The 14,607-nt window shown below is 31.8% G+C and overlaps 1 protein-coding gene across 1 annotated transcript; it reads right to left on the reverse strand.

Moving 5' to 3' along the window:
- Positions 6,978 to 11,094, reverse strand: LOC109328785. Its single transcript, XM_019562404.1, has 3 exons — positions 10,336 to 11,094; positions 7,554 to 7,643; positions 6,978 to 7,391 (listed from the first exon to the last, which is right to left on the reverse strand). Exons 1-2 carry the CDS (start codon positions 11,001 to 11,003, stop codon positions 7,595 to 7,597), a joined length of 717 nt encoding a protein of 238 aa, XP_019417949.1. The 5' UTR covers positions 11,004 to 11,094; the 3' UTR covers positions 6,978 to 7,391; positions 7,554 to 7,594.

The raw sequence follows: 14,607 nt of genomic DNA on the forward strand, positions 1-14,607 counted from the left end.
CAGTGCAAACTAGATGATCTCTGACAACCCCTATTTGCAATCAGGATGAATGAGAAGGATGCCTAGAAAGTATTTGATACGACACCGTCCTGAAATGGACAGTTCCGTTGGAACAGATCGATCATATATCCTCGCGAGGAATAATTTTGGTGCGTTCAAATCGGCTTGTTATAGGACTTGTACTCTTGGTTATTTTCGAATAGTATATTGGAGGATATTGGTGAAAGGATGGATGAAACAAGCATAACATTCATACATTGAGATTGTGGACTTTGATCCTCATAATATGAGATTATAACATCATTCATCATTTAGCATTTTTATATGCGATGTATATATTGTGTTTATTATGCGTATCTGTGTGGATGTGATATTCCGTGTAATTCCACACCGTCATTTAGTAATATTCATTAGATGTTTTACTCCCTCTTATTTCTATTTGTCTTCTATTCGCATTTTGTTCAGATGGATCATTCTGCCAGGATTCTGAGTTACCGCTTTTCGATGTCCCAGGAGGGGGCATAGAGGATAGAGGAAAACGGTTATACCTACTGTGATTTTTTATTAGTGTACATGTGTATGATATTTATTTTGTGAGTAGTTTTATTTGGGCGACGATTAGGATTCCGCCTTGTACTTTGTACCAACATTTCATGATATTCTAATGAAGTATGATTCAAAGTTATATTGAGTTATATTTTTATTACCTTTAGGTAAAGGTGTTTTTAATTTTCCGCAACATATGTTACTTAAAGTGATGTTCCAAAAATGAAACGAACATAAGGAAATAAATTTTATATGGCATCATTATAAAAAAATGCCCATTTTTGAGCAAGATATTTTTGGAGTAATTTTCGGGGTGTTACAATAGTCCACTGCAAACTACATCCAAGCCTCCCCTTCTGATCTTAAGAGATTTTCTTCTTCACTATATTTAATACAAGTATGATCACATACACCAATTCAATTTACAAGACTCGTGATGCTTCTTTCTTGGAATCCTAGAACATCTAATCATTGGTTTGACTCTACCTATCGCCTGAGAAAACCTTTCTCGCGAACCAGCCCCAGCCAAGATCCTCATTCTCAATTCAAGACCTCCTAGTCTTGGTGAAGAATCACTCTATCTCTGTGGTGGTAAGACACCAAGAGACCAATCCAATACACAAAAACAAATTACAAAAGCAAGGTTTACCAAGCACAATAATGCTCAAGTTATAACAATGAAAAACCTTAAGACTAACCCACTCACAATTCACTCAAGCCATCATGCATATGTGAGTTAATCAAAAACAGTAAACACAAAATATCTCTCTAAGAATATCTATCAAGAATGCATGAACACGTGAAAAAATAAAAGGATGAGATTAAGCATATGAAAAACTGCATGCAAATAACAATGAATCAACTTCAATAAGACATGTTAATCTCTCTTCCTCACACATGCATTTCTCTATGCAAAATACAAAGTAAATCACGAAAATATGCTCTCTAATCAATCCTAAACAATAATATGCAATGCTATGTGTTTATGCGACTTGCCTAAATTTATTCAAAACAGTTTCGACACTTCAAACCGTTGCAATCAGTTAAGCAGCTAAAACAGAAAACAGTTATAACATAAAATAAACCTTTTAATCGATTAAGTTACCATGTTAATCGATTAACCAGTGTAACATGATTAAACAGAAACCAGTTGTAACAGAAAAACTGATATGGCAGAAAAACAGTTGAGTTAATCGATTAACTCACCACGTTAATCAATTAACCAACATATTAAAACATGTGATTCAAAAAGCAAACTACTCATATGTTATGCTTAATTAACTCCTTTACATGTTTTAGCAATTATGTTATGTCTAATATGCAAACATAACATGTATGATTAATGCATGAACATACAATTAACTAGATGATATGTCTCATGAATGTGATATGACAATTATAATGGCTTGAGAGAGTTGCATCTAGGTTTACCTCACTTACTAAGACACACATCTCCGACCACTTAGAATTATGACTCTATTGATATAGCCTAGTCTAGATATGACCAATGAGCTCTAGGCATGTTGATTGTTGAGTCGTCTTCAAGATTTTAATAAAATATTGTCTTCATCAAAACATAGGCAAAACATTGTTATTGCGATCCTTGACACTTTGCACTTTCAACAAAATGTTAATTTATTAAAACAAAATTTAATTAAAAATAGTTACTAAATAAAAAATAAAAATAAGTAAAATTACAAAATAAATATATAGTTGTAAAAATAAAAACAAAGATTTTGAATATATTATGAACTAAAGTTTAATTTACTATAATCATTTTGACTTTAATGTCTATTTTTTATTTCAACTTATATAAGTATAATATTTATATTCTATTATTAAATTATTACATGACTCTACTTAACTAAAAAGTTGGATCTTTCATTTAAATACAAATATTAAATACATTTTTCAGTATCAATCAAATCGATCCATACGAATCGCACAAGTATACTGCTAGCTTTATTAGAAATGAATATCATGTAATCATTTCTCACCTACCTACATCTGTTCCGCTAGTTGTGGTGTTGAGTATAAATGCATATCAGTAGTTCTAACCTTCTATCCAATTTTGTCCCAAGCTAATAAAATTTTAATTTTTATTAGAAAAATTGAATTATAGAAAATATACACGTTAATTTTCATCAGGTATTAAAATTTTATTGAAGTAAAATATAATTATAAACATGTTTTTGGAACAAGTGACATTCTTCCACTCTATTGTCATGATGAGGTTGAATGAAATCAAAAGAAATAAAATAAGTCTCATATAGAATTTTGAAACATCATACAAAAGCTCAAAAACATGGGTAGGCACGAGACATCTTTTCACGCTAGATTTACGACATCAAATCTTTGTTCCACTTACGCATAGAAAAGTTTTCTTCTCCATTGGACCTAGACTAGCAAACACGATCACATATTTTGGGTGCTTTAATCATTACAGTCGTGGGATCAGTGTTGGGATGGAGAAAGTTTGCATAACTGATGTTGGTTTTTAGCTTAATGTTGTCAATTATTCTGAACTATAGGTTCAACATTTCATGCACACCTGGTTAATTAGAAGCATGACCGGTTAGAAATTAATAATTTCTAATTACGGTGGACATCATATATTTAATATAATTATATTTTCTATTTATTTTGGAGGTTACAAAACAAATTATCTAATTAATGACAACCTAAAAGAATTCTGAAAATGATAACAAATATGAGCTTTAATGAGTAGATACTCAAACGATTGACCTATATGAATAATGAGAACCCTACAAGTTAACGCATAAGGAACTATTATGGTCCCCAAGACACCAAATCACAAATAGTTTTCACATCTCCCCATCATAGAGAAAATGAATGTCCCAAAAGGAATTAATGATTTGGTTGAGGAATATCATCATACCAAGACTCTCTCAAAAGGTATATCAAAAGAGTATATTATAGAATATGGATTCATGTATGATTTTGTATCCTTGTTTTATATTATGTGTGATAATCACGATATTCAAGATCCTAGGATTGGTATTTCACCAATCATTAAGAAATATCTAACATGTGGTATCAGAGCTTTAAGTTTTGAATTTTATGGTTCTCCATTAAAGATATTTTTCCCCTCAATTTTTTATGAACCCTAGTTTTTGAATTTTGGGATTTCTATGCTTTCGTTGTTGGTTATGAAAATTAGGTATTTAGGAATAATAAAGATAAATTTTATTCGCTTCCACTTATTTGAATTATGAGTAATTTGTATTATGAATCCTTGCAAAATGTGTCAAAGTATATATTCAAATTTGTGCATGAACAATGTATTTTTTATGACTCTGTTATGCAATATGTATATTATATGTGCAATAATGTCTTACTGTTGGAGTGTTGGACGTTTACTTTTGTCCCTTTACAATTTTGCAATTTGTTAAAGTATATGTATAAAGTATATATTGATTAAGTCGTTCTTTTATTTTATACATATACGACCTAGAATTCATGGCATTGTATATATATATTGCGAATTAAAATATACGTATGTACATATATAATTGTTTTTAGTTGATGTTGCTATGATTTCTAGAATTACTGATTAAAGTTAATATATGCTTAAAATTATATATATTTTACTATGTTAGTGTGTGAAAATGTATATATAGTGTTGCATATATGTTTTAAGATATGCATGATCATACTCAATTTGGAATTTTTTTTAATAATGATTTGCTTATATCTTTTCATGTTTTTTACTCTAGATCTACTTTGTATTTTATTAAGATTGCATCCATTTTTATATGTTGATATATATGTAATATATAGTGTTACATATCTGTTTTAAAATATGCATGATCTTATTCGATTTGGATTTTTTTATAATGATTTGTATATATCTTTTTATGATTTTCACTCTCGATCTACTTTGTATTTTATTAAGATTGCATCTATTTTTATATGGTGATATATATGTAATATATCTTTCTTATTTGGAATTATATTGTGGGATTAGATTTGTTAATCACAAAGGATATCAAATTTGAAGGTTTTAATTCCAAGATTTTTTTTATAATGGACCCATATTATTTCCCTTTTGTCTGGTAATTAATTTTTGTATTAATTGATGCAATATTTTGCCAAAGTAACCTTTATTGTGGAAATTGATTAAAATTACACAGATGAGTATGAGATTATTTATGCGAATTGTGTTCGGCTTAAAGGAAGACATAATTTGGCCAAGTAATAACATACATGTGATGATAAATAAGTAACAATTACAAAGTTTTTCTTCATGTGAATAATAGTTGGTCCAAAGAAAGACTATTGTTTGTCAGGACTAATTGTTAATATTTGATCATTATGTTGAGAGTATCACTTACAAATTAATTTCTCTGTCTGAAGACTAGATATTAATATTGTGTTAGGTATCTTGTGATGAGTTTATTATGTGAACATGTCTTATTTTATATATTACCTGACTTGTTTGTTTAAATGGTTGCAACACTTATGGTTTGTTGTATTGGTTGGTGTCTGATAGCAATATTAAGTAGTTGCTATTGTTGAAGCATTGTTTATGGAAAATTCAAAAGGACCATTACTAGAATTCGATACACAGTCCTTGTGATGAGAATGATGCAATGCTACCAATAGGCTATAATGGATATATGTATTTATATATGGATAAAAATAATACATGTTTTGGATAAAGGTTATGTTGAATCAAACTCAACTAAATGGTTTTTCTTTCTGAAAATAAAATTGTTTAACATTTTAAGTGAACCTATTAAACAAGAAGTGGCTAAAGTGACATATTTTCTATTAATTGTTCATAATAAATATCAAATGTTAGTGATAATATGTATCCATGCGAGTATTAATCGGCCCAAAGGAAGATTATTATTTGGTCGGATTATATATACACATGTGATGATAAACATGTGATTATTATAAGGTTGAATGTGAATGATAAATCAGTCCAAAGAAGAGTTTATTATTTTTTACATGCATTATGATCAATGTTTGACCATTACAAACAAGAGTATCTATCATTAGTGATTGATATAAAATATCAAGCCAATTGTATATTTGCATTTTATGTGAATAGTGATCGACCGAAAAGATGATTACTATTTGGTCCAAATTACAAGCATACTTGTAGCAATAAACATGAATATATATGTATGTAGATGAGATGCCTCAACTTATATTATTTTCATTTTAGAATTTATGTGAGACTTCCATCTTGAGTTTACCTAACCTAAACTAAATACTAGGCAAGCATCTTAGTACTCTAGAAAATAAAAACAATCTTTAGTGAGGAGAGATGATCTTTATATGTTGTGATGTACTTTATTTATTTTATGCATTTTATTTATCTCTTAATTTACCATGTTGTTATTTCTATTATATTTATTTAATGTATCTTAACTAATGCAATATTTTGTTTTATTTATTTGTGTTCACTTATTTTATTTTATAAATCACAACAAAAAATTATATTTTTAGTTATAATTTATTTATAATATATTATAGAGATTTTTAATTTATTAATAAATAAATAAGTAATTATTCTTAATAATTTGTTATATTTATTGTAAAATATAAAAGTATGTAGTATGGTGTGAGACCCAAATAAAAATAAGAATGATGTTTTTCATTGTGGGATTAAAGTAGATGTTCTTATTTTATGGGGAGTTATAAAAAATTATAAAATAATATGTAAGACCCAAATAGGAATAATACTTTTATTTGTTGTTGGAGATGCTCTGATATGTCTGTCAAGATACATATATTATTAATTTATATTACTTTATTTAAGAATCAATAATATAAATGATATAATAATAGTATAAAAAATATCTTATAATGTCTATATAATATTAAACTCACATCTTCCATGTGTGTTCCAAAGACAAAATGTCACTTTTCATTGAATCATGAATTATTTCTCAAAATGCAAGATTTTTTTCCTAAAATGATTTGCTTTTTAGTGTATTTTCTAAAATAAACTGTTAAATTCAATTATTATTTGTATTCATGTCTGCAAATTTGCTATAAAAAATACCTGCCAACAAATGAACATTTAATTTCATCCAACAAATGAAAAGATAATAGATGAGAAGATGGACAGAACGTGTTAAGAGCAAGACGATTACAAATCACTAGTGTTTATAAAACAGAGCTGAGTACTGCAACCATTTATGCATAATAACTAAGCAAAGGGTTTGTTTAGATATTTCAAGATATATAAGTGGGATAGAATTATATGTAATACAAAAATATGACGAGATATTTAATTGTAAATAGATTTTATTCTCTTCTAGGTTAAGTAAGGTACACACGTATTATCGCATTTATTGAAAGACCTAGAATCCATTAAAGAAATTTAGGCTAACAAACAAAAATCCACATTATAATTGACAAAAATATACCCGAACATAAATGACTACACATCCTAACATAAATATATCGTAGTAATTCATTATTCTTATCTTTTCAATAAAAAATATAATTGACTACATACCCTAACATAAATGTTTATATACAATCCCTTTAAATTCAGATTTGATACAAAGTTTATGAACTCCATTGGCTACTAAAAAAAGAATTCTTCAATGCATGATGGTAATTCTCAGTAAGTAATCCAACAACAAAAATTCTCAGTCAGTTCACAAATAGTGAGTACTGGAATTTATAGCTATGTTTGATAAAAATTATTTGAAGAGGTAAAATAAAAGGAAGAGATCTATCTGGATTTGCATGTCAGATAGTTACCTCATCAATCTCCTTCAATTCTCTAGTCTTCAAATCCTTCCCATCATAACAGCCTAGTTGTTATAGCTTCAAAAGAAAAGTCAATAACCAAAGAACATAACTCTTATGTTCCATATCATATTCCATATGATGTCTCATGCCAATAATAACGAAGGATTAAAATTTTAAATTTTAATTGGCATGACATATTTTCAGTGGCACGAGACAATGTATGAGATAGAATATGGAACAACAAATCTCTGTTCAAAACCAAAAACAGGTTGCAATAAGTGCACTTGCTTCTTTTTGGGGTGACATGTTAGACCAATTGTGTTGGCTTCTCTCCTCCCATGTTGATTACATTTTCCCTGAACACAGCAACACAAGAAATATAAAAATTATCAGAATCTGCACAAGAAAAGTTTATTATGCTTATTGACTTACTGAAATTCAAAAGTCAAAAGCATTGCATGTAATCACTTGCTTCAACTTTTAATGCAATGTGGTTCAGCATAGCCAGCATACGAGCTGTGGAACTAATAGAAAAAGGAGAACACATATGAAGTGTTATAGCTTATCAATTTTACTTGTGAAGAAACAAAATTAAATAATACTGAGCAAAATTGCTAACTAGGTTGCTCATAATTCTAGATCAAAACAACATAAAGGTGTCGGATAAAAAATATTCTCAATTAACTCAAGGGAAATTGAGAGGGAGAGGTAGAATTGAAATATTTAACCAAAACGGTCATCACGCATAGAACTACTATAATCATATGAGTACGGCATACGCAAATGAATTACAACAGACTTTATTTCTTGAAACACAGATAATTCTGCCTGAATTGCAATTAAATGTGTGTAAGTTTATTTAAGAAACTATAGAGCAATACAACTACAATCAACAACCAAGCCTTAATCTCAGTAGGTGGGATTAAGTTGATGGATCGAATGACGGCATAATGTTAAAATAATTAGCGACACAATATTGATTAGAATTGAAGTATTAAAATAAATCATTTCTGTTTCATTACATCGAACAAGGATAACATTATGAATGATGATTGTTACAGTGGTTATGATTTATGAGTGAATAAACCTAAGCCATTCAGAAAAGGGTTTAAGAGGGATTAATCTAATATATAGCAGCTAACAGAGAAAGAGTAAGCCATGTGAGGGAGTACCATCACTCATTGCTCAGAAAATTTATTATAAACAGCTAAAAATAAAAAGCAAAAAAAAACCATAGCTGGTCAGAGATATATATCTTCAAAAGACAGCAAGAAGCTTATACATATATAACAGAGCCTCCTAAAAGTAAATTAATTGTTATGAACTTTCCGTCCCATTGTTTATTTTTAACCTTATATTCTTTTTTTCAGTTTACTTCTTTTTTGCCAAGTTCTGTTCTACACTAAAAGCGGTTACAGATGGATATCAAGGAATTATCATCATACTGGTATAGTCATATTTTAGACAGTAAAAGTGATTAATAGCATACTCAATCTCTTCAAAGGGAATTAGGGGAATTTACAGATGTGGTGCACCTTGACCAAAAAATTACGGTTTTGATGCACCTTTTAGAAAAATTACAAAACTAGTGTAACTTTATAGAAATCGGCAATGGAAACCGTAATTTTTTGGTCAAGGTGCACCACATCTGTAAATTTTCCGGAATTAGGAGGTCATACACAATTAAGAACCTGAACAACTAGCACCTATCGCAAAGGTCACTTTGTCCCTAAAGTTAGTTACTTTTCCCTATATTTATTGTTCTATTATCCAAGTAGTGCCCAAAAAAACACTCTGACTCATGAGAAATACAAGCCTAATATTCAATATCACATGCTTCAATACATAGAAAGCTCTTAAAGCATGCCATCAAGATTGGTGGGCACTAGGCACCCGTTGGCTGTAATAAATAATTACCAAAGTAAAGACAACTTACCATGGTCAGCACACTACCTTCAAAATGTCACATAAAATCAAAGTAATACTGAAATTGTAACCTATATGAAGTAATCAAGCTGACATGGTATATTTAACTTCGAAAAGCGTACTAAAATATAATTTGAACACAGAATGCGCACTTAAACAAAGATTATACACTAAATATAAAAGTTTGAAAGGAAATAGATATGAATCTGTAATGAGAAATGAAATAATCTTTTCAAGGGCTAACTGAACAGGAAGCCAAACATAACAAGGTAAAGATAAAAAATCAGAACAGAAAATTTTGCTGATCTGAAATAAGCCCTAAAAAGAGAATTATAGGTAAGATACCGGAGCCCTGCTTGAAAGGGCATGACAGTAAGTGAAATTCTATGCAATCATAATTAACACATGGGAATAAAAGAATTTTACATATTGCACATAAAAGGTGTGGTTTTATTGTTCAACAAAAAGCAGCCAAATATAAACAGGTTAGCGAACACTTATATCGTCACTCTAAACTTGCACCAGTCCAATTCATGAATAGCAAAGTGAGTAATCCACAAAAAACAACATAAAATATAAGCTTTTGCCTCTTCAACTCTGTCAAACCAGGCATAATAGCCAATGATAGCAAGTAAAATGCTGAAAAATCATCACAAATAATCAAACACAAGCTGATATCAATGAACATTTCAAAAGCAACATAAAATATAACCTTTTCCTATTGAACCCTGTCAAACCAGACATAATAACAAGTAAAACACTGAAAAATCATCATAAAGAATCAAAGCACACTAATATCATCATTTTAAGCACAAGTTATGTATAGCAAAGTGACAATCTGGCAAAACCAACATAAAATATCAAGGCAACACTACTTTCCTAGCATGCAATAACGATGAAGATAACACCAGACATAACATAATAGCAACAACCAATATAAACAATAAAAAACAAAGACAGTGACAGCTACGGCTTTCATTACAATAATCACAAGCAATATAAAGTTTCTAAATTTATGCAGAGAAGTGGTATTAGCAGTGAATAACTTTCCAAGTTTAAAACATTGTAACATAGTGCAACATTTTGTGTGTGTATAAAATCAACAACAATCATAACTCTTACTTAGAGAACCCAATCTCATTAGCCATACGAATGTTATTGTTCTCCTTCTTAGCCAATAACCTCGATTTTCGTTTCCTCTCTCTGAGTTTCCAAACATTTTGCTTCCGATAAACGAACTTCACAGCCTTCCACGCAGACGAACTTGTGTCAATAACATTTACCTCGCTCTTAGAGAACCCTTTCAAATCGTTGTATTCATCATCATCATCAAAACCCACAGCTTCTGCTTCTTCTTGTTCTCGTTCTTCTTCCGGCACCGCGACAGTGATATTTAACGGAAAGATACCGGGATCGGTGGCGGCGGTGGTGGTGGAGGAAGCGGGAGAAGGAGAAGAAGTAGGGTGGACTTTGGTGGGGTGAGGTTGTTTCCGGGGGCATTTTTTGTACGGATGGGTTCGGATAAAGGAAGCGCCGTTAAAAAGCTGAGCGAGGAAGGAAGCGTGGGTGTGGGTTCGGGTACGGGTAGGGTTAGAGTTATCGGGTCGGGTATGTAGGGAAAAAGTGTTGGTGTTGGTGTTGGTGAGGAGGAAAGAACCGAGGTCGAGGTGTTGGCTGGTTGGGAAGCCTTTTCTGGAGCGGAGCCGGTCGAGCCAGTGGTGTGATGGGGTCTGGGTTACTGGTTTGGTTTGGTCTTGTCGTATGAGTTCTAGATTTTGGATGAGATGCATGGTAGGTGGAGGAAGGAGAAATTGATGAGGGTTTGAAAGTGAATCTGTGAGTATGAAATTGAGAAAGGGAAAATGAAGTACACTTAATGAAGGGGATTCTCCATATATAAATATTATGCTCTAATAAAAATTAAAAATAGTAGAAAAGCTATACCTCAAATTTGTTTGGAGGAGAAGGTATAATCGATAGTGAAACTCATTCATAAGTAAGAAAGAAAAGATATTACTTTAGTGGTGTAAGGTCACATTAGATCGATTTCCAAGGTCGATGGTTCGATTTCTGGGAGCGACAACCACGAAGCAAAAATAGATTAGTTCATTACCCTAAAAGTGAGAATATAGCATTGATAATACCAAAATGCATATCATTCTATGTACATTTTTATTTTTATTAATTAGAAAATATAAAATCAATATACATTAAATTATATTTTATTTTTTTAACCAATAATAAATAAGAAGTATATGAAGTGATATATATCTTATGATAACAATGATAATGTGTATTCTAGTCTGTGGGGCCAATTTACTTGAATAGTGCACATTGACTGAAAAATTATAGTCTTGGTGCACCTTTATTAAAATTTACTAAAATGGTGTATTTTTATAACACTCGGCAATGTCATAGCCGATTCACTTTTTTTTTACTTTTTCCCACGCCACTCAGCAATGATGTGGGAGTTTTATTTATTTTTTCCTTTCTCTCATGGAAGTCGGCAACTCCATGAGAGTTTCACTCCCCCCCCCCTCCTTACTCGGCAATTGGGAGGAGTTTTACGTTTTTCTAACATATATTTGAAGAGTCTTCTTGCAACGTCACTTCTACATTCTTTACATTCTTAACCTCTCAATCCACCCATCCTATATATATATATACTTCACTTCTTCTTCTACTCTTATGTTTCATTTTTCATCACACTCTTCTCTACCATTAACCATCAACCTGTGAGATGAACAAGAACAAAAATGGACTACATAATCTCTTCAGTGTCACACAAAAAAAATGATGCAAGGAATTAAAGTTAGAAACGTTAAAGCCAAAACAATCCAAGTGGTGCAATTCAAGCTGAAATATTGAGGAGGCACTAACCAAATAAAAGGGGTAGTGCATTGTTACAAAAGGAAATGAACAAAGAAAAAAATGTTGTCAATCTCACTGGTTTCCCTAACCCAACTAAAATTTATCTCAAAAACTCATTTCCCACAAACTCCTTAACCTGGGTCTAATAATGTCTCAAAGTTTCAACCTTTATCCTCTCCATCATCATACACATACGCCTTTCACCTTTCAATCTCTCCCCAAAACATATTAATATATATTTTTAGGAGATTATTCTTGTGTCCTTGATGTGAAGAAGGAATATATGTTGTACATGATATAAAACATTGTTGTTGATTGTTACTTGTGGGATATTGACGAAATTCTCTCCCCCGTATTTCCTCATTTGTATTCATTGTTCCCCCTCCATCAATATTGATTAGAAAAGCATAAAACTCCCCCCAAGTTCCCGAGTAAGGGGGTGGGAAAAAAATATAAAACTCCCATGTGGGAGTCGATTTAGCACCATACAAACGCTAAATATAATATCGGGGCGACTAGTAGTTAAGTACAATAATGAGCCGATTATCCCATGATATTTGGTTACCTCAATCACTTTTCCCTTTTCATCTTTGTCCAGATAGCATGCAGAAGTCATAGGTGTAGATGCGTCTTTACACTGCTCCATGTCGAATTTCTTCAGTAATTCCTTGCAATACTTCGACTGATGGATGAAGATGCCACTTTCCATTTGTTTAATTTGAAGCCCAAGGAAGAAAGTTGGCTCACCCATCATCGGATAAAGAGAGTGGTGTCGACCAAACCTCTTTCGAACCCTTTTTCAAGTAGAAACAAACCCAATATATCGTACCAGACTCTAGGAGCCTGCTTTAGGCCGTAGAGGGTCTTCTTGAGTTTATAAACATGGTTCGGGTATTTGAAGTTTTCAAACCCTGGTGGTTGGTCTACATACACATCCTCTTGAATATATCCATTTAAAAATGCACTTTTGACATTCATTTGGAAAAGTTTAAAATTCATGATTGATGCAAAAGACAAGAGCATCCTAATGGCCTCAAGTCTGGCTACAGGAGCGTAGGTCTCATCATAATCGATGCCCTCCTCCTGGTTGTAGCCTTTGGCCACTAAGCGAGCCTTATTTCTGATTATTAAGCTAGATTCATCTAGCTTATTACGAAAGACCCATCTGGTGCCAATAACAGGATGATCTTTAGGTTTGGAGACCAAGTCTCACACATTATTTCGCTCGAACGGGTTTAGCTCTTCTTGCATAGCTATATCCTAGTGTACATCCTCGATGGCTTCATCGATAGTCTTCGGCTCTATTTGAGATACAAATGCAACAAAATTACAGAAGTTACGTAAAGAGCTATGGGTTACCACCGCCGTAGATATATCACCTAACACCTTATCGAGTGGATGACCATTTTTAGTTTTCTACGCAATAGGCATATCCTGATGTTGATCTTCTACTATTTTCTCCGCATCTTGTTGGATTTCATTCATGTCCTTGGATTGCACTTCTTCAAGTGTACCTGAAATATCATCAGAAAAGACCTTTCTCTTCTATTTTGGAGAAGATTCGTCAAAATGAACATGAATACACTCTTCTACTTGCATGGTATATTTATTAAACACACGGAATATCTTGTTATGTAATGAATACTCTAAGAATATGCCATCATCAGCTTTCGAGTCGAATTTTCATGAAGATCTTTTTCCATTATTCAAAATTACACATTTGCACCCGAAAGCATGAAGATGAGCAATATTTGGTTTTCGACCTTTAAGAATTTCATAGGGTGGTTTCAAAAAAGTAGGTCTAAGTAGTATTTGATTTATTACATAACATATTGTGTGAACTGCATCAGCCCAAAAATATTTTGGGACCTTGCTCTCATTTAGCATAGTCCTCGCGAGTTCCTCTAGAACTCTATTTTTTCTCTCAACAACTCCATTTTGTTGAGGGGTACGAGGAGTTGAGAACTGATGCATAATGCCATGCTTATTACAAAACTTATTAAATTTATGATTTTCTAATTCTCCGTCATGGTCGGATCGAATGTAAATAATTTTCAGGTTAGACAGGTTTTAGATTTGTTTGGCTAGACATTTAAAAGATTTATAAGCATCGCTCTTTGATGCTAAAAATAAAGTCCATGTGAATGTAGAAAAATCATCAACAATAACTAAGGCATAATAGCTCCCACCAAAACTCATAATTTGTGACGGTCCAAACAAATCCATATGGAGAAGCTCCAATGGTCCAAACAAAATTGTGTATTTTTACGACACTCGACAATGTCATAGCCGATTCACTTTTTTTTTACTTTGTCCCACGTAAGTCGACAATGGTTTGAGAGTTTTATTTATTTTTTCCTTTCTCTCATGGAACTCGACAACTCCATGAGAGTTTCATTTTTTTTTCATTTCCTCTCTCCTAAATCGGCTTCCACATGGGAGTTTTATATTTTTTTCTATTCCCCCCTAAATCGGCAATGTAGGGAGAGTTTTATGTTTTAATTTCCCCCCCCCCCCCTTCCT

This window comes from Lupinus angustifolius, chromosome LG15, assembly GCF_001865875.1.
Source record: "Lupinus angustifolius cultivar Tanjil chromosome LG15, LupAngTanjil_v1.0, whole genome shotgun sequence".
In the NCBI taxonomy this organism is placed as follows: domain Eukaryota; kingdom Viridiplantae; phylum Streptophyta; class Magnoliopsida; order Fabales; family Fabaceae; genus Lupinus; species Lupinus angustifolius.

Excerpts from the sequence above, each read along its gene's own strand:
- LOC109328785 (XM_019562404.1), bottom strand. The coding sequence starts at position 11,003 with ATGCATCTCATCCAAAATCTAGAACTCATACGACAAGACCAAACCAAA. Across the intron at positions 7,644-10,335 it reads AATGAGATTGGGTTCTCTAA|GGAAAATGTAATCAACATGG; the intron begins GTAAGAGTTATG and ends TGCTGTGTTCAG.